The sequence below is a fragment of the Zootoca vivipara genome, chromosome 4 (assembly GCF_965207765.1).
Source record: "Zootoca vivipara chromosome 4, rZooViv2.hap1.1, whole genome shotgun sequence".
Classification (NCBI taxonomy): Eukaryota; Metazoa; Chordata; class Lepidosauria; order Squamata; family Lacertidae; genus Zootoca; species Zootoca vivipara.
This window is the reverse complement of record NC_142587.1, coordinates 20,951,020-20,971,117: the sequence shown is the minus strand read 5'-3', so window position 1 is coordinate 20,971,117 and position 20,098 is coordinate 20,951,020. Positions and strand designations below refer to the sequence as shown.

General features: G+C 46.5%; 1 protein-coding gene across 1 annotated transcript; it reads left to right on the top strand.

Moving 5' to 3' along the window:
• The first annotated feature begins 9,038 nt into the window (after positions 1-9,038).
• ZIC5 (Zic family zinc finger 5) lies at positions 9,039-18,698 on the top strand. The gene is made up of 2 exons (XM_035116009.2): positions 9,039-10,470; positions 15,423-18,698. Exons 1-2 carry the CDS (start codon positions 9,039-9,041, stop codon positions 15,872-15,874), a joined length of 1,884 nt encoding a protein of 627 aa, XP_034971900.2. The 3' UTR covers positions 15,875-18,698.
• The last annotated feature ends 1,400 nt before the right edge of the window (positions 18,699-20,098 follow it).

Genomic DNA, 20,098 nt, shown 5'->3' with positions numbered 1-20,098 from the left:
TGACTGTATAAGAATTATATTTGCAAAGGAAATCCTATTGACTTCAGCTCCCCTACCCAAAATGCGTCTAGAATCCAGCCTCCCCGTGTAGCCCGATCCTATGCACGTTTACTTCTGAGGTCCCACTGTGCTCAATCTAATTTACTGGCAAAACCATGCACCTCTGATGCAGCCTGAATCGAAAATACTTTCGTGTGAAGTCAATGGGATTCACTCCCAAACAAACAGGCAAAAGCCAACCAAACGCAATGAGTTCTGAAACTGCATGCACACTGACTTAGGAGTTAGTAGGCAAGTAATTTAGCATCTTACTCCCGAGTAAGTATGTGTAGGGTCAGGTTATTCCGTCCCTTGATTTCAATCTATGAATGGTTTTTTACCCCTATTGAAATCAAACTTTGGCTGGATCTGATCCAATACAGTTGTTAGGCTTCTATGCTTCCTTTACTTCTTACTGAAATCAGTTAGATTTGTTTCCTAACAAATATGGTGCTGGCTTCTGGTGTTGTTGTTGTTGTTGTTGTTGCTGCTGCTGCTGCTGTTGCTAAATTGTCCAAGATGAGTGCAGAAGAGGTGTCTGGTTTCATCTGTAAAATCCAAATCTTAACAGAGAAATCCTGTGGAGGCCCAGCCTCCTCTGCTTCACCTGAAAAGACTGGGAGGCGGACAAGCTCTCTTCGGTGGCTCCTCGCTTGCCCACGATTGTTGTCTGTATCACAGACACTCGTAAATTCAACAGGCTCATCAACAGGATATTAAGTTGCAGGTCACCTTTGATATCCCCTAGCTCAGCCACTTCTAGGCCATTCGACCTCTGACCTCTGAAGACCATGTGCTGCGGGAGAGGAAAGAACAGGGGGCAGAGAGCCTCCTTCTGTAAAGGACATGTTGGAATAAGTTTTCTTTTTTATTATTTTTTGTAAACGCTTTGTCAGGTTTTAGTCTACAAGAAGCCAAATATACAAGCAAAGTGGGAAGTCAATGAAAGTCTCAGCCAAAGTTGTAACTTTTAAATGCCTGGGCTTTTGGTTTTGGTTAAAAAAAACAAAACAGGCTCACTACAACGCCTAGGGTGTCCACAGAGAAATACTGTATAGCGAAATGCCCTCCCACTATTAAAATGCATTATTCTCCGCCTTGGCCGGTGGTTTCAGTGTTATGCAGCAGCGGTGGGTTTTGGGGAGAGAGGAGTCTCAAGGAAGATAAGGCCTTTGTGTTGGTTTTGCTAAGACCCGCATAATCCGCAAGACAAACCTCTCTGCCTGGTGCATGTGTGTTTTAACTGCGGGCCACGATCCTGCCAAATGTAACCATTCCTTTCCATGGGAGCAAGTCGAATTAGTGCTGAACTCCGCCTTTGAAATAGAAGACATGTGGAATGTGTGCTCAATTTTGGCAAAATCGAGCTTAGGGAGTTCTTTGTTTTTTGTTTTTGTTTGCTTGTCTTTTGGTCGCTAGTTTTGGATTCATTATTTTCATTTTTTTTTTAAAAAAAGGAGGCTTCACTGAGGACTTTGCTCCGTTTACCTTGCCCTATCCCTTTTCGGCACCTCTCCGCTCTCCGTTTCAATGGGAGGCTACCGCTGCGGGTTAGGGGAAGCAGGGCAAGTTGTCCGTAAGTAAAGTCCTCTCCTTTCCCGCTCTCGAGCGAATATGTAATACACTTTCTGCTGTCATTCATAAATAACGGGGCCATAAGGGAACCATATTGCTTATACAAGGCCAGCCGTCAAAGTGTCACTGTTTGATTTATAGGAACAGCTTCTTCCAATCGTTGACCGTGGGGGGAAAAATAGAGGGAACCGGAAGGATGCGCCTATATAGGCTTATAGATACACATGTGTATCCGCACACACGTATTGAATTTCTCCCGCGTTTTCCCTCCTAAAAGTAGATGTGCACACTACGCATTATTTTTAAAAGGGGGGAGGAATTATGGGATAGCGAGACTATCAGAAATAGCATTATCAACTCATCAATGGCCCTCCTGTACTCCCTTGAGCGTGACAGCTTTGTTTCGGTTGTCTAAGGCTGCAGCCCTTTAGACACTTGCCGATGATGAGCAAGACCCACTGAATAGAGGGGAAATTATTTATCAGTAAACGTACAGTAGTAGATTAAGCAGTTGTTGCTCTATGGCCGCATCAGCTTTATAATGCACTTTTGAAAAAGTGATTAAAAGCTGATCAATATGGCGCAGTTCCTTCCAGTAGCTGAGAATGATGGCATTGCAGTTTGGCTCCGAATTTTGGAAGATGCAGTTTGAGGAATCGCAGCTTTTAGTCTCCCACTTTATCTCCCTTTGCCTGAGAGTGAACCCCGTTGAACTCCATTCCACCCGTCGTGAGTAGACGGCTGTGTAGGACTGTTAACTAGGTAAGTCCACCATGCCAGTGCAACTTACATCCAGGCAGACGTGCACAGGTGTTGCGCTGCCAAAGGATCTTCTAAAATAGTTCCCAAACCGAGCAAGCTTCCAAGCACATTTACACAGAATTAAATTTCATCGGGTTCAGTGGAAGTTATGGTATGTTTACAAACGTTTTCAGTCTCAGTGTTGTAATTTCCAGCCAAAGGAAAAATCGTTATTAATCAAATAACATAGAAACAGAAAACCACTAACATACTTGGGACCTACAGGAAGGGCCAAAAGTCCATGGTCCAGCCTCCAACATCTCGCCATGGCAGGGCTCCGAAAGACTCCCTACCTGAAACCCTGGAGAGCACCTGCTTGTTAGTGTTTTAGGCAATATCGAGTTACATTAACCGATTATCTGACCCAGTGTAAGGCATATTCTTCTGTTTAAGTTGGTGTGCTTGTGATTTCTCTAAAAAGCCTTCGCATTTCTATACAGTACTCCATAAAATGTCCTCAGATCTCTGGTTCCACGTCAGCATTCGGAGGCAAGGTTGGGGGACAAAAGGAAAGGAGCGAGATGACCTTCCCCAGGGGTAAATCATCCAGATGGTTGATACCTGTAATAGGACATTACACACACACACCCCAACCACCAGAAATACTTATATGCCCTCTTTTAGGTCATCCCACTTCCCAAGTATGTAAGGAAGATCACAAGCCTATGCATGTTTACTTGGAAGTCTCGCGGGTTTAAATGGTGCTTACAGGATTGCAGCCTTGATATTGAAACTTGGCTGCGTATGCCCGTCAAACTAAAGCAGGACTTTCCCCACAACATACATGGGTCATTTTAGTATGCAATCCTACACCCACTTACCTGGGAGTAAGCCCCATTGAACGGAATAGCACGTCCTTCTGAGCAGAGTTGTGGACATGTATAGGCTTGCACTCTTGTTGATGATGTTGCTTTGTTTTTATTTAACAAAATTCACACACCGCTTGGTTGTAACAGGACCTCTAAGCGGTTTCAGAAAAATAAAAAGGAAGACATGAGTTAGAGTCATTTATTTGGTGTGCATCTGTGCACTGGCGGAGGAAGATGAGTGCCACTGGATCTGTGGAGCCCCTCATTCAAGGCAGAACAAGTCACCAGCACTTCTCTAGCACTGGAAACAACCAGCTATGTTTTGCCAGGCTAGGCACAAATATGCAATGGTAAGAGGCACAGACAGCAATTGTGTATGTGTGGAAGGGGTGTGTGGGTGTTGTAAGCAAACCCCTTAATATGTCACAGGGAGAGAGAGGGAGAGAGAGAGAGAGAGTTCATTGAAAGGAAAACACTCTCCCCCACCCTTTAAAAATGATTTGTTTCCAAGGTAGTTTAATCGATCTAGGAATTGAACAACATATTTGGGCAGTTTTGCTCCCGTGTGCCAGTAAATTTTCGTATGGAAAAACGCATTCCCTTGGCTAGTTGCTTATCACCCACTTTCCCGTGGAAATCACTTCTGAGAAAAACCCACTCGCATATCAGGCTGGGCCCCGGAGCCCCCACTTCTGAGCAACGCAGAAGGGCCCTCGGGCCCTGTAGGAAGGCCTTGAACGAGTCCCTTGACGAGGCAAGAGCCCTACTGAAGAAGGAACACTTTTAACCCGTTCCTGCCTCCTCTCCAATGGTGCCCTCTCCTCCACCTCCTTCTGCTGCCATTTTTCAGAGCGCTTTGTGCAAGTGCTTGGGCCTGTCGCCGAAAGCCAGCTTGGCAGCCACCAGGCACACCTGACAGGCCGGGTCATGTTAAGTGGCAGAGGTGGAGGGGGGGGAGGGAGGGAGGGAGAGAGAGAACAGAAGAACCGAACGACCAGAGTAGTTAGACAAGCCACGAAGAGTCGGTGACTCAGTTCCCTGAGTGTATTACTGGTTTCATTTAGGGATGTTGGGTAGCTGGTTTTTGGATGAGAGTAGAGGATCCAAGTGCAGCCAGCAGACTCAGAGGGTGTTGGCGGGGGAGGAAAATAGGTGGCGCCCTCCCCTCCAGCTACCTTCGACGAGACCTGCCTTTCCTAAACAAAACTGTGCTGGCTTCCATTAACGCTACGTCTAAGTAAGTACAACGCAGAGCTGACCTCTGCGTCGTCTCGTGGGTAGGAATCCAAGGCGCGCGTCCCGAGGAGAATCCGCGCTTATAACACGACTTCATTAGAACAGTTTAGCAGGTTTGCGAGGAAGTTAAGTCCAAACCTATACAACAGGACTTACTCCCCTGCAAGTGTGCGCGCAGGATTTTTCAAGGGTGGGTGTGTCTGTGTTTGTTTTGTCTGCCTGAAGAATCCCGTGCCTCTGCTGCCTGCACGGCTGTTTTTCTTTCTTTCTTTCTTTCTTTCTTTCTTTCTTTCTTTCTTTCTTTCTTTCTTTTAAAAAAGATCTTCTTGAGAAGAGCTGTTAATTGCTCTCTCGTTTTAATTGTTCCCCAGAAGGCATTTTCCCTCTTCTGGAATATCGTCCCCCCCCCCTCCGCTAAATATCAATAACATGTGTGCACTAAAGACAGCTACTTGCAAATGGGCTTCGTGATCATTAGCATATATTTGCATAATGCCGCCGTCAAACAAATGCCGTAAGCAGCAAGCAAACAAAAACACGAACTCTGGAGAGCTGATTTGCTAAACGTGCCGTGGACTGAAATTAATAAAGAAAGAAGAGAAGAGAAGAGAGGGGAAGTAAGGAAGCGGGGGAGGAGGGGGGCAGAAAAAACGTGGGGAGGAGAAGAGATTCCAGATTAAATAGATTGACGGTTTAGAATCAAATAGTGTGTTTGTTCGCTTACTTGGAATAACATGCATTTCGGTATTACGGTGCATATCTCTGCCTTGACCAGGAAGAGACTTATAAGCAATCTTAAAATCTCTGGCATCTCCAGGAAGGGCCAGGAGAGACCCCTGTCTGAAATCCGTGGAGAGCCTGCCAGTCAGTGTAGGCAATACTGAGATAGATAGACCAATGGCCTGGCTCGGTATAAGGCTGTGCCCCTTATTCAGAGGCCAGAATGGTCCACAGCGCCCTTTCTATCTGTATGTAACATTTGCGGCAGGACCCAGCTAGCGCGAATTGCTCATAAGCCCCATTGGCTTCAATGGGAAGATTGCTGAACAAAGTGCTTAAGTTTTCCTGGACCGTGCCTCTTGTTTGTAACGTGCACGGTTTCTCCCGTGCGTGATCTCGCAGTGCAGCTGACGGTATGCAAATTTCATGCAAGAAACAGCATGCTTCTTCAGAAGTTGCCCTATCGTAAGATAACCCTTTCACTGATAGCAGTTGAGGAAAATCATAGGTTTGAATTAATCTGCCTGCAAGTCCACTACAACCGGATGTGTACTTTCATGATATAACCCACGATTAAAAAGCCTTATTCGCTACTTGCCATCCATGTTTGTCGGTCCACCCAGCCATCTCTCCGCTGTTTATAGTCCCCACAAACAAGGGAATTGATCAGCGACATATATTTGAATTAAGACGCACTAAATCGATGACAGATCCATATCACGCTGCGTTTAACAAGAGTTGCACACGGAGGCCAGGACATAACTTCCAAACTATTATTCAGGTTTGGAACTCCCCCTCCCCGCGCCCCGTTTAAGCCATTACATTTCGGAAATTCAATTATAACTCAATATATTTTTCTTACTTTTTTAAAAAAAGAAATTCCTGTTTCGAAAGAAGCTTGCATTTCATTCGAAAACTATCTATCAGGCAACCCAGCCTCTTCTTTTTTAAAAGTCCCCCATACTGTAGCCTTCCGAAAAAAACTACAGTAAATTGATGAGCAATCAAGCTTCAAAATGAGATTTGGAAACACGTTGATGCCCTGCGGAGCCGGCTTTGGGGCAAAATAATAATAATAATAATAATAATAATAATAATAATAATAATAATAATAAGTTGCATCACACCGGTATGCTTATGTGTGTGTTTGAACTTCGTACGGTGTCTGGAAAGCTGGAATCCTAAACACACTTACTAGAGAGTAAGACCCATTGGAGGCAGTGGGTCTTACTTCAGAGAAAACAGGCGCGAGGTTGCACGAGGCGAAAAGAGGACGTGAAGCTCGCATGTTAATACTGTAGTTGGGTTGCAAGATCTCTTTATGGAAACCCCTGAAATGAATGTATTAAATGCCTGTCCGCCTGCCGGATGCGCTAACTCGGCGACCTATAAAGGCTAGTTGGAGAACTGTTGGCGATTTTCACATGGCCCCAAACAGAAAGATTTTCCCCCTCTCTCATATTCTCCATCTCTCTCTTTTAACTTAAAATGGGGAATGCGTCTGACTGCATGTACTCCGAGGGCTGAAATTGGCTCACCTCGTCTCCGCCTGTTTCAAATTAGGCGCAGAACTACTGGAAAGACGCGTTGCCAAAAAAGTCAGCCTTTACCATGCAGTGCGGCATGTTGAACCAAGTGCTAGCGCCGCCCCAAGAGCTTTTCGGTGCTATTTCAGGCGCTGCTACTTTGCATTATGGAAATACTACTGCCTATTTGTGTTCCAGGACTTGCTCCCGCTGCGGCGACTAAGTTTTGTTCAGCGTACCGGTCGCGAAAAGAAGGAAGGCGACGTCCCTCCTCCTTTATTTTCAGAGCTGAAAGCTCGGTCCCACCCACACCCCGCTTTTCTGGCGCATTTGATTCTATTATTATTATTATTATTATTATTATTATTATTATTATTATTATTATTATTATTATTAAAGGAAATGTGCAGCTGTTTGCCACCCCATTCGTAAATTCAGTTAATTTGTAATAGGTCTCCCAAGTTTTCAACAGAATCCACACCACACATCTATTTAAATTAATGGACTTGTACCCAATGAGGAGGGGTGGGGAAAACGCACGGATTCGGATCGGGGCGCCAACCTCTACCCCTGCTCCGGTTCGATCCACAAGCGTACATTTCTCAGCATCCTACAGACCACACCGGCATCCTTGCAGGAAACGTCCACGCGAAATTTCCCCCGAGGACTGTACACCTGTTCCTCAAATAAGTCCCAGCAAGCTCAAAGGCAGGCTTTCCTCCCAGAGCGCTGGCGTGCAGGAACGTACACGGGGATCTAGGGTTTTCCTGTGTAAACAGGACGGATTCAGGGAAACGGTGGAGGCGGGAGTGTTGGAAGGAGAGAGAAGAATCGTACAAAAGTAAGGATTACGCATCCTGATGATTCATTCTATCAGCCACGTTTTTAAAAAGAGCACGAACTGACTAATCTATTTTTAGGCTTCATTGAGATGGAGAAGCGGATCTGACGTCTCCTGCGAGACTCAGCCGTTTGAGATGAACCCCCCCAACCCCGCCCTCAAAACTAATTCTTTTTACACCAGTTTATGGGGGCAGTTAGATTGTTCCATTACTTGGGGAAAGGAATTGTAGTTCTTTCTACAGAGTCACGAAGAAACTCTCAGGAAGCATTTGTTGCGTATCTTGACTACCACAGTTGTGTCTCGGTGTTTAAGACAACAGCTTATTTTCACATCTATTCTGAAGCCAGTAATAATTGTAACTGCACCAAAATATCTCCTTCCAATCAACGCTTCGGTCCTAAGCACATGTGCTTGAGAGGAAGCAAGGAAAGCAACGGGACTTTCATATGCGCTTGTTTATGTATTACACAGCTCCCCCTCCACTTGTTGACTTTGAATTTATTTGTGCGATTTACTTCCATACAATTCATTTAGGCTGCACTTATTTTAGGACGTTTAGGACGCTCGCCTTGCATACTGAGTCTACCTATAAATAGTTCCAAACAAGTTAAAACGAGCTTACAGTCTCGTGGGTGCCATCGCAGTCATAGGCAATAAGTCCTAAACATAGACACATAGAACCATAGCGTTGGAAGGGAACCCCCAGAGTCATCTAGTCCAACCCTCGGCAATACAGGAATGTCAACTCGATTATGCATGGCAGATGGCCATCCAACCTCTGCTTAAAACCCTCCCAAGTGCCTTATGTCATTCTCACCGAGGTGTAAAGTATGTCATTACCAATTATCATGGGATGTTGTACCAGGGATCCTTTTTCACACGAGCAAATGCCCTCCCGATGTGTTTTTAAATTCGGGCGCAAACACTCTTTAAAACTTGTGGCTGATGTGCCTGCAAGAACAACCTTATGCCGACTCGCAGTAGGCAGTGGAAGCCTCGTTTCGCAAAGCGGTTTCAGGCTGGGGCAAAAAGGTGTGCCAGCTCTTCACTGAATAGCTCACTCTTAATCTCAGGGTCGTGGATTGGAGTCCCACGTTGGACAAATGATTCCTGCGTTTCAGGGGGTTGGACTAGATGACCCTGCTCTCCCTTCCAATTCTACAATTCTATCCCAGGTAACTGGGAAGCAGCAACTCTTATTTGCGCGCCTGGAGCGAGATCCGGGCTGCCTTCCCTGACAGTGTCCAAGCAAGCGTGCCGCCGCGTGTTTCCCCCTGGCACACCGCTCGCTTGGCACTCCCTCTGCGGCTGGGCGCTAACTTTTCCCCCTTCTTCCTTCCTTTCTACAAGTACAACTTTTGGGGGGGGGGAGAGAAACGCGCGCGAGAGCGAGAAAAGGGGCGGCGGGGGGGGTGGTGGGGAGAGCGAGCGAGAGCGCGAAAGCAGACAAGAGCGCGAGGGCGGTTCCCCGCTGAGCGCCCGGCCTGAATGGGAGCCAATCGCGCTGGCCTGGCCTCTGCCAATCACCGGCCTCCCTCCAATCCCACCCGCGCACATTTCCAAACTCTGGTTCCCAACCGCGCAGCTCAAATGTGCCGAGCGCTCTGCCAATCGCTGGAGGCCAGAGCAGAGAGAGGATGGCAGCAGCAGCCGAGTTGGGAAACGGAGCAGACAAAAGAAGTTAAAGAGCCGCTTAATCGCTCCATGTTTGGCAAGGCGGCGGCGCTGGCCACGGCGGCAGCAACAGCCTCGGCGGCGGCGGCAAACAGGGGGAGGAAGGCCACCGCCCCCTCGGGGCCGGCCCAGGCGACCCCCTCGCGCCTGGATGGGCCCCGGGGCTGCGGCGCCATGGAGCCCGCACTGAGTTGCAAGAGGAGCCCCAGCCTGCGCCTGGCTGACCTGGCCGCATTGCATGGCGGTGTCGGAGGAGGAGGCAGCAGCGCCACCAGCGGTGGCGGCTTCCAGCCCTTGCACCCGGCGGACTTGGGCTCCTCGGACCCGGCAGCCGCGGCCCCCTTCGGGCCGGAGCACGTGGCGTCGGGGGCGCTCAAGTTGAGCCCGGCCGGCGCCGAGGCCGCGTTCGCCTCGTCGTCGCAGGCGGGCGTCGTTGGAGCGGGCGCCAACGGCGCGGCCGGCAGTCCCTCGTACGCGGCACCGCGGCGGGCCGAGCGGCCTCTGCAGCAACACCCGGCCAGCTCGCCCATGTTCATCTCGTCGGCGGGCACCTACGGCGCCGGCGGCGAGCAACCTCACGCCGCCGCTTTCCCGGGGCTGCACGACCACCCGGCGGGGCCGCCAGGAGGCCACCACCCGCTCAACGGGCAGATGCGTCTGGGTCTGGCTGTGGCAGCGGCTGCCGCGGCGGCTGCCGAGTTTTACGGGCGCGTGGAGCCCTTCCGCCCTTCGTCCGTGGCGGCCGCTGCCGCAGCCGCCGCCTCCGAAGCATCTTACGGCGCCGCGCCGCAAGGCTACCCGGTCAACTTGGCGGCGGCCGTCCTGCAACAGGCGCCAGGGCCTCCCGCACATGCGCACCACGCGCCTCCACACCATCACCCTGCGGGCGCCTCCTCCGCCGCCGCAGCCTTCCTGCGCTACATGCGGCAGCCCATCAAGCAAGAGCTGATCTGCAAGTGGATCGAGGCCGAGGCGGCCGCGCCGCCCTGCTCGCAGACCTACAGCACCATGCACGAGCTGGTCAACCACGTCACGGTGGAGCACGTCGGCGGGCCCGAGCAGAGCAGCCACGTGTGCTTCTGGGAGGAGTGTCCCCGCGAAGGGAAGCCCTTCAAAGCAAAGTACAAGCTCATCAACCACATCCGCGTGCACACTGGGGAGAAGCCGTTCCCATGCCCCTTCCCCGGCTGCGGAAAGGTCTTCGCGCGGTCCGAGAACCTCAAGATCCACAAAAGGACGCACACAGGTGGGTGGCACGACAGGAGCGCGCGCCTCTCTCTGACCGCGTCTCTCCGGCGCGCGGTTCTGGGTTCTTTTCTCTTCCCCCTCTTCTCTCCTCCTCCTTCCTTCCCTCTATCTCCTACGTACCCTCAGACGTGTGACGTTTGTCATGAATAAGTAATTTCACCAGCTCTTTTGGGTTGCAGTGGGAGAGAGAGTCTTCCTTGATATTGTCTGTGTATGCATTGTCTGTGTATGCGTGGTTTGGGAATGGGTCTTCTGCGTTGTGCCCGCTGCGGTTTTTGTGATAGAGAGGAAGGCTTCCCAGCGCCACAGAATTCCTCAGCTGGCAAACTAAGAGCGCTGTGGAGAGCTAGGAGCTCCCACGAAAGCAGAAAGAACGGAGGAGTCCCACGAAGGCCTGTGGTGTGCCCAGCAGGAGTGCCAGTTTGGCCCCGCGACCGTGGGTGCCCGAGGCTGTGGGTGCTATGCAGCGTACATGGTACTGGCGACGAAATTTGTGGGTGCCAGGCCCCTTCATGGTGAATTTTGTGGGTGCTCGAGCACCAGGGGCCCAGGGAGCCGGCACCTATGGTGGCCAGCACTCCTCCTCTTAGGAAGTGGAAAGAAAGGGCAACCCCCAAACTTTATTCTGGTCAATTCACTTTTCAAAGTTTCTCCTATGGTTTTATTTGTTCGGGTTCTTTCTTTCTTTTTTATATATGAAGGAAATAATCAGGTGATTTGATCATGTTGTCTCTCAAGACTTTTCAAATGAGACCACCAATATTTTATTTACCCTTGTTGTAAAAGATTTTTGCTTATTTCACCCTGGGGGGAGTAACTGCACGCTCCTCTCCCTTAGTTGTTTTTGGAGAAGTGATAGGCAAGGTCTATCATAGCTGCCAAGTTTTCCCTTTTCTCACGAGGAAGCCTATTCAACATAAGGGAATTTCCCTTAAAAAAAAAGGGAGAACTGGCAGCTATGGGTCTATGTTGTTGGTTTAAAGGGGTGTTTCGATGGAAGGAGCGCTGCTATAGCGATTCGCAATAGTGCTTTGAGAACAAATGGGAAGGGAAGGCGACGCGGGTGTGCCTTTGTGCGTGTCTCCGCCAGACTAGCCATTTCAATGAAGTTCCGTTTATGGCGCTGTATCTTTTACAGCTTGGTTTTGATTTGCCCCTGGCCTTTTGGCTTCACTTAAAAGGCGGTTGGGATTTATAGTTGCGTGTAGACAGATATTATCCACCGGAGGCTGCTTATAGGGAAGGGGGGCAAGGGCCGGAGGGGGCTCCACCTAATTGTTTTCATGATTTATTGTGTGTTGTTGGGGGAAAAAAAGGAAAGGGGGGTGGCGAGGCGGATAAGGTGCAACGCGCTGTTCAAACTCCTATGCAAATAGCCCCTGGCGGCAAAAGCTATCGATTTTTAGATGGTGAATCCGCAGGGTTTAGCCCATCTGTGCGAGCCCTAAACACCCCCTCCCACGCAGCCCCATGGAGCGGGGAGTAGGGGGGTGAATCTGTCCTGTCCTGCAAGCGAAGAGGACGGCGGTGCTTTTAGGCCTTGGAGGCCGAGTTTGCTCATGAAGGGCCTTACTGGGAATTTTGCAGTCTCTCCTAAAGAAGATGGTTGCAACTTGCAAGGGCTGGTTCGCCTGCAGTGGTCGTAGGGCAGCTGCTCCCGCACGAGGAAAACCCTGCTGGTGCTCTGGGGGCAGGGGCAGGAAGAAAGCCTCGCGAGGGCTTTCCAGCTCGTCCTTCCATTCACACAGCTCCTTTTCCAGCTGAAGAACTCCGATGTTCGGCTCATCTCGCTCTCGCCCGCTTGAGGCTGCCCACACAGTGCCCTTGCTACTGCCGCTGGGAAGAAGATCCGAGTCTGGTTCCTTCGGGCCGAGGCTCCTGCAGGTTGGGGAATAGCTGGAGCCCCGCCGCCCCTCCTGACCGGTACCCGTCGGTTGGGTGGGGATCCGAAGCCGGCCCGATCCCCACCGCCTGTTGCAGACAAAAGACCCATGACTGAAGATCCGGAGGGGGCCCCTCGGGCAGGGGCCGAGGAGCGCCGCAGAAAACTGCTCTGTGGTGTTTCTGCAGCAGTATTGCAGGGGCACACGGTTGGAAAACGCTTCTGCGCGGTTTGCAAGATCCGGGCCCGGCAGGGAACTTTTTCCGCGGCCACGTGCTGGCACGGAAGCCCTGGCCAGAGAACTCGAGCTGACTGTAGCATAAGCAGCTCCATTGCCCGTTAACAGTCCCACTTTACCCTCTTGCGGGTGAGGGCAAAACGACTCTCCGGAAGCCGAGGAGTGCTGCTTCAGGCGCCCTTTCCCCTTCCCTCCAGGAGGTTTCCCTTGCCCAACCGAGGGGTCCCTGATTTCCAGGCCCGGGAGGAAAAATCCTCCGCCTCCCGCTTCATTTGGCGCAGCCGAACAGGAGTTTAAGACGCTCCGGAACAACCTCGGCATTTCTGTGCGTAACTTTGCAATCTCGTGTCCTTCTCGGTTTCTTCTTGCTCTCCTACAGGCTACTCCCCTAAGACCGGAATAAGTTCGTGTTAATGTAGGAAATCTGAAGTGTGAGCTGGAGTTTCAAGATCCTTTAAATTAAAGGATCGGGTGTTTGGGTTTAAGAAGCAAATGAATTTTCCTCTCCCCTTTTTATTTGTTCTGTTTGGTTGAGAACGAGTTGAGCTCCCAATGGTAGTGGAGAAAAATCGCCCTGCGCTTTGCTTGCGTGTGGTTGGTTTTGTTTTTAAAGATAGCCGGCGGCTTGTCTCTTGATCTATGCCGCAAGTTGTTGCCTCCAGGAGCCCTGAACGGCCCGCGCGGTTTGTGGAAACGGGCCGCCGACTTCGCTTCGAACTAGTAGGCGGTTAAATTTCCTTTCTCGGCGCTCAAAAGGGAGCGAGCAACCTTTTCCTCAGCGAGAACCGGTGCTTTTCGACTGCGCATCTCTCGGCTTAAAACCGAGATAATCTGCAAATGGTTAAACTCTGACGTGAACCTTTCGTCAGAGACAAGACCAAAATAAACATCAGGATGGCATGGGCATCTCCCTTCGGGATGTATGAGCATACCAACCAGGGCATCCCTTGAAAGTCAGTCCTCTTCCCAAACACTAGTGCTGCTGGTCATAATTAAATATATATATTAAAAAATAGTCGACAAAAGTTAAAAGCAGACAAATCTGGTTAGCGATTGCTGAAACAGGTTCTAGATGGGCAAACACACATGCAAACCCAATTATGCCATATTTTGAAGAGCAAGAAATAAGACACATTTTCTGGCTTCTACTTCTATGGATTTTAAAAAGAGTGTGTGTCCTGGAAAAAGAGTATATATAGCAACCCTAAAACACTTTCCTTAAATAAATAGCAAAAAACCAACCTTCTTACTCGGGATATTTCAGCTGAACGGACAACACTGGGCTATGTTGACCAAACACAGTTACTTGGAAGTAACTGAGATCAGTGGCCTTACTTGCTGCCAAGTGAATAGGCTTGGCATTTGGGTTTGGATCTTTTACCTTTTTCATGTACACAGAATCTTTATCCCATTTTATAGCAACAACATTTAGTTGGAAATATTTTTGAGACTTCTGAAAGGCTGTATAATTTCTGTTCAATTGTTACATGCCACCAGGAGACATTTTCTGGTTGAAATAATGCATTTATGATTGAAATAGAATTGGAAAGTTGGGATCTGCCTGTATTTACACAGGAAAAGGAATGCCATAAGTTAAAGCTTCTGCCTTTCCCATAAAGGAGAAGATAGATGCTGTTTTCACCAGTAAAACAACAAAGGTCACAATCCTACATGTGATTACCTAGAAGCCAAGTGGAACTATGCAGTATTTCTGAGTAAACATACTCAACATTGAATTGGATGAAAATACTGAATTACCTTGTTGACTAGGAAACATGTACAGTATTAATATTGAGGTGCAATCCGGATGTCTTATTTGGGTGTCTATAAATAAATTGCATATTTTTGCCTGCATGTATGGGTGGGATTTATTTTTTAAAACATCCCTTTTTGAAATAAAGTAACCCTAAACCCATGTCCACTTATGGCAGCAGAAATAATTCCTGCCTTTTTGCTTCCAGAACCTTGGAAAATAATTGTAAACCTAGAATTGTGTTACACCTTGGAGCCAGTGAAGCTTAAAGATATGCCAGAAGGAAAGGCCCTTAGGGTGGCTTTCACAACTACCCTTAAGACCTCTTATTTCGAAGCATAAATTCTAGTCCTAGGTAAAGAGATATTCTTGGCCAGCTCACTGCTCATGGAGTGGGTAGCTTTATCAATAATGAGCAAGCTGTAAAAAGCTAAGAATGTCAGAGAAGGGAGGGGAAGAGAGGGTGCCCCTCTTTGAGAGCCTGATCTGTTGACAATGGTTTTAAAAAAGGAAAAGAGGGAGAGGGAGAGCAATGTGTTTAAACAGGTGCTACTTTTATTTTAGAAAAGGGAGGATCTCCTCTTGCAAACCACAAGGGAAAGGATTAGGACAATATGGGTTTGTCTGGAGATAAAGCCATATCCGTGTATGGACGTGTAAGCCCCTACTTTAATCCATCATTTAAATTTTTCATTTGCAAGAGAAATATGGGCATGGAATAAGGAGAGACATTCCCATTGTCCTGGATATGTTTATCTGAATGTCATGATCACAATTCAGAAAATATTCTTTAACATTGTGGATTACATTTTTGGGCAAATGTAAACCTGCTCACTCTCTCTGTGTAATAATAATAATAATAATGATTGATTGATTGATTGATTGATTGAAAAGCGGAGCTATTGGAGGAATGGTAAAGACTGGTGTCAAATTTATCTACTGAGTCTTTGTTTTGCAATCCTCTCTAGTCCCTGTCTCCCCTGTTCCTGTGTTTGGTTTGACATGTAAATTCAAGGTTTTGGGATTTCTTCCTTTCCTTTCACAAAGAGGTCCATTATGGATGTTTTTCTCTTTCAGGAGAGAAGCCTTTTAAATGCGAATTTGATGGCTGCGACAGGAAGTTTGCCAATAGCAGTGACAGAAAGAAACACTCTCATGTCCACACCAGTGACAAGCCATATTTCTGCAAAGTCAGAGGCTGTGACAAGTCTTACACACATCCAAGCTCCTTGCGCAAGCACATGAAGATCCATTGCAAATCCCCACCACCTTCTCCTACCCCAGGATCTCATGGCTACCAACCCATGGGGACACCACTGGGTGCCCCTCTGTCCCCTCTCCAGGACTCTGGGAGGGGCCGCCCTGTCAACCTTTCTCCTCAGGTCACCAATCTCAATGAATGGTATGTGTGCCAGGCCACTGGGGCCCCGAACCACCTCCATACGCCATCCAGTAATGCCACATCTTCTGAGGAGGAAGAGAACGAGGAAGAGATTTATAGGAACTCTGAGACAAGAACTATTCATTAGAACTGGGAGGGAGACAGAACTTCGAAGATGGCACGATCATGCCATCTTGGTTAATTTGGGCTATTTATTCAGTATTACGAAACCCTATGGTGTTTGTAACATGTAACTAATTTAATTAAGACATTGGACTTGTGTGTCTCTCTTTTTTAATTAAAAAGAATAATCTTTTTTTAAAAAGCAAACCACCAAGCCAGACTGTAACAGTAATCTATTGTGCATCTTCCCTACCCTGCCCGATGTTTATGGAAGACGCCAGAGGAGTTCGTCTTTGTGTTACTTGATCTTCAGTGTATGCCCTGCTAGGTTCACAGTTCTGTGTGATAGTTTTCCCAAAATAAAAGCAGGAGGAATGTGGCTTATGAATGTAGCTGGGAAGCTAATGGACTTTCTCTGTGCCAGGAGTGGACTCCTTAAGCTTGTCCACCAATTTTTGAAAAGGCACATTCTTCAATCTAGGCCTCTATCCCACAGGCATCACCTGTGAAACTGCCAACTGGTTTCTTGTATCCAAGTACTGTATTTGTATGTGTACGATAATGTATAGGTACGGTTTACTGCCTCTGAAGTCTTAAGTCCTCAATATCTCAAAACGGAATGCTAAAATATAGACCTTGGGTTGCAGTTTGCATCACACGAAAACCAATGTTGAAATTCCCCATCACAAGATTCAAGGTGGCACCTTTATAGAGCAGTGCTAAATTTGCTTATATGGAAGATCAGTCCATTGTTTTAAATGGAACTTGCTTCTAAGTAGCTGGGTGGGTGGGAGAGCAGTCACAGTCCTAGTTGTGTAGGATTACACAAATGCTATTGAGCAAGGGGGGGTTGTTTGGTTTTATTTCTTTAGCCATCTGATCCTAAACATGCTTACTCAGAAGAAAGTTGCACTGAAGGGGCTTACTTCCAATAAGAATACTTAAGAACCCTACCGTTAGGCAGTACCTTATACACACTGGTGTGACTGTAAGTCCCATTGAATTCAATAGGACTTACTTCTGAGTAGACCTCCACATGATTGCACTGTTAATGTCTCAATTATTTTAATTTTCTTTTCCTTTTTTAATGTCTTTCTAAGCTCTAATCCTGAAGGGGGTATAAATCAGTTGCTATGATTATTGTTGTTTAACACATTCAAGGAATTGTGCTCTAAAGACATTTGTCCCACTGGTTTCAGTGTTACTCATTAGTACGTGTCTTAGCAGGACTGCTTAATGGTTTTTCCTTGTTATAGGAGTGTCGCTAAATGAGATCTATCTTTATATGCGATATAGCAGAAGCCATGAGTCTAAACACGCTTCCTTTTGAGCCAGTCACATTGAATCAGAGTAAATTGGATTTATGAGTAAGCATATTTGGGAATGAAGCCCAGCCTATAGTGTTAGGTCAAAAGTGCTGTGAACTTCACAGCTGTTACTATGTCAAAAGCTCCCTGTTGAAAGAGTTATGATGCTAGAGTGACACATGACTTTCTGGAAGATACTATATTTTACTGATCAAGCTTAACACCCTTGCATGCACAAAAGGTTTCATAAATTACTTCTCTATTTTTTTCAGCATCTGCGATCCTGTATCTTATGCGGTGTGCCATTGACCAAAGTGCACTGGGGAAAGCAAATTGTCATAAATGTAAAAATGGAGGGAGGGGGATGCTGAGTTGGTTACCTTTGGCCTAGCTCCCAAGCTATTATAGAGTGAGGTCATGGAATGCTGACAATTTCTGATGCAGTTGGTATGACATATTTCATGTGTAAAATACTGGTTCATCATAAACACCCTAGAAATAATCTAAAGAGCACTAATTTATCCTCTGAGACCACTGAATAAGTAACCAGTCACCAACCCATTACCAGGGCTTGTAGAAATGTGTGGGGATTTTTTGTGTGTCTTGTGTGCTGTGATACATAGTCTTGTCATTGTTATAACTTGTATGTGGAAGTGATCTATTTTGTACAGCGGAATTAATTTATTTTTTTATTTTTAGATATCAACTTCTTTCTTATTTCTTTTTAAAGAGTACAGAGCACACCAAAGAAGAATATTATTAATTTTGGTGATAGGTTGTCTATGATTCTGTGGTTGTTTTTCTGGGGGGCGGGGGAAAGTCCTTATATTTTTCAAGTTACTTGAATGAACAATGTAATGTGAAAACAGGTCCTTCCTGCATGTCTCCTGTGCAGTGTGTTGGTGATTCAATATAGTTTATAGAGATACTTGTTTCTTAGTACAGTGCATGGTGCTGTCCATCTGGAAGCCTTTAAATGTCCTGATCATATTGTTACATGAACAGAAAAAGGACATTCATTTTAATATCTATATCTATAAATATATAAATGAGAACTTGAATACAAACCACTTCTTAAAATTGTTTATTCCTTTTCTCATTCAAAACCCATTTGAATACCGTAATAAGGAAAAACTATCATGAAGTAAGACATGGACTTTTAAAGGATAATTTATGCTTTGGTGAGCTTTTTAAGAAAATTTCTTGCTGAATTAAAAAAAATGTTTAATTTATACACTTTGTTCCCCTCCTACCAAATAGATTGCACTATCCATTACTACACCTTCATGTTTTCTTTAATGTGGAATTAATGCCTTTACTGAAATGCATTTGCTGGGAAGTAAGTATTTGGTTTCAATAGACTTACTTCCATGTAAATGGGATTTTCATTTTGGGGTACCAGGAGCAACATACTGTTTGTCTGCTGTGCCACTGCTTTTCCTCATATTTTTGAAACATGCAATACCTCCTTTGTATCTGTAAACCTGGTCATAAGAAAGCAAGAATGGTTAAAGTAAAATTAAAAAAAATATTCTTATTTTTTTACTTGTGCTTTATTGTTGGGGGACAAATTATGATAACAGAGTGGCATTTCAACTTTTACAGTACTCAGATAGGAATTCAGTGATTGCCCCATCCTTGAAAGAAAAATAATTGTAAAGGAAATAATTAAGTACAGAACAACCTTCTCACTTATTTTAGAGGTATGCCATGAGAAATTTGGTACAAATGGTTTTGCTCATCCAAATCATGTTTAGTGGAAGTTGGTCTTGCTTGTAAGCAGTCTAAAGAAATCCACCAGAATCTCCTTATTGATAAATTATAGGACATGGTTAAACCACATACATGAGGGTGTGGCAAAGTTCATTCATGTGAATTGATACATTTGTATATGGATTTAAACAGTGCTATTTTTATAGAAAAAAAATGGTGCTGGGACTCTCCATGAGTGCCTCCCTTGTTCTCTTAGAATGAAAATGGTGCCCACCTGAGAGGTACCAGAAGTTGGAGAAAAAGCTTTGGATTTAAATAGGGATTATAAGAGTTTGGGTGGATGGAGAACAGGCTTCTGTCTTAAATATTGACACACAAAAGAAGAGGGAAGTTAGTCCTGTATTGCTGAGGAGTCTCTTAAGCACTGTGGACACTTTGTCAATGTGGCCTACATACTTACCTTAAATCTAAACGTTCAAACAGTGGATGATACTAATATTGTGTGCCACTCTCAACAAAAGTGCTATTAAAACCAGTTGGAAATAGTGCTGATGAAATCAAAGTAATGTAGATGGGACAAAATAACACGTGGGAGCTGCAAAATGCTAGACAGAGTGAACAGGAAGTTCTGCTGAACCTTAATACAACCTCTATCCTTTAAATTTGTATCTTAACCATGTCCACATTACTGTTCATGTGTTGAGTTCCGACTTCGAAGAGCTTGATCCAAACGTCAATATGATTTCCCACAGTCAACGTTGTGGTTGATTTTGGCCTCAGGTGGCGAAAGTGCAACTGGTTGCAAAGAGTTGCTTAGACTCCATGAAAAATGAGGACCTTTCGGATTGGGGAAAGGGTGGACTCGCCGCTCTCTAACGGAGTTTCTGGTGAAAAGGAGGGCAACACACAAAGCCCATCCCGCGCCCTACTCCAAGGCATGAATCATTCATGGGAAATATATCAGAGATAAAAGATATCTGACAATGAGGAGCCTAAAACAAGTTTTCCCCTTCTTGTTTTCTGCTTTCCAACGCCCCATCTCTCCCTCTCCCTTCGGTCTATAGAGCTGAAATTGACCACTGCACGTCTTGCGCCACTTCAAAGTAATTTGCGCCAGAACGGAAGGCTCGGCGCTTGGACAATCTTCATGGTGCGTTAAGATTTCTATGGCAATTGGCAAGCCAGACTTTCCCCATCTGAATATGGCTCAAAGAAAAGGCACTTATTGA

Excerpts from the sequence above, each read along its gene's own strand:
- ZIC5 (XM_035116009.2), top strand. The coding sequence starts at position 9,039 with ATGGGAGCCAATCGCGCTGGCCTGGCCTCTGCCAATCACCGGCCTCCC. Across the intron at positions 10,471-15,422 it reads CCACAAAAGGACGCACACAG|GAGAGAAGCCTTTTAAATGC; the intron begins GTGGGTGGCACG and ends TTTCTCTTTCAG.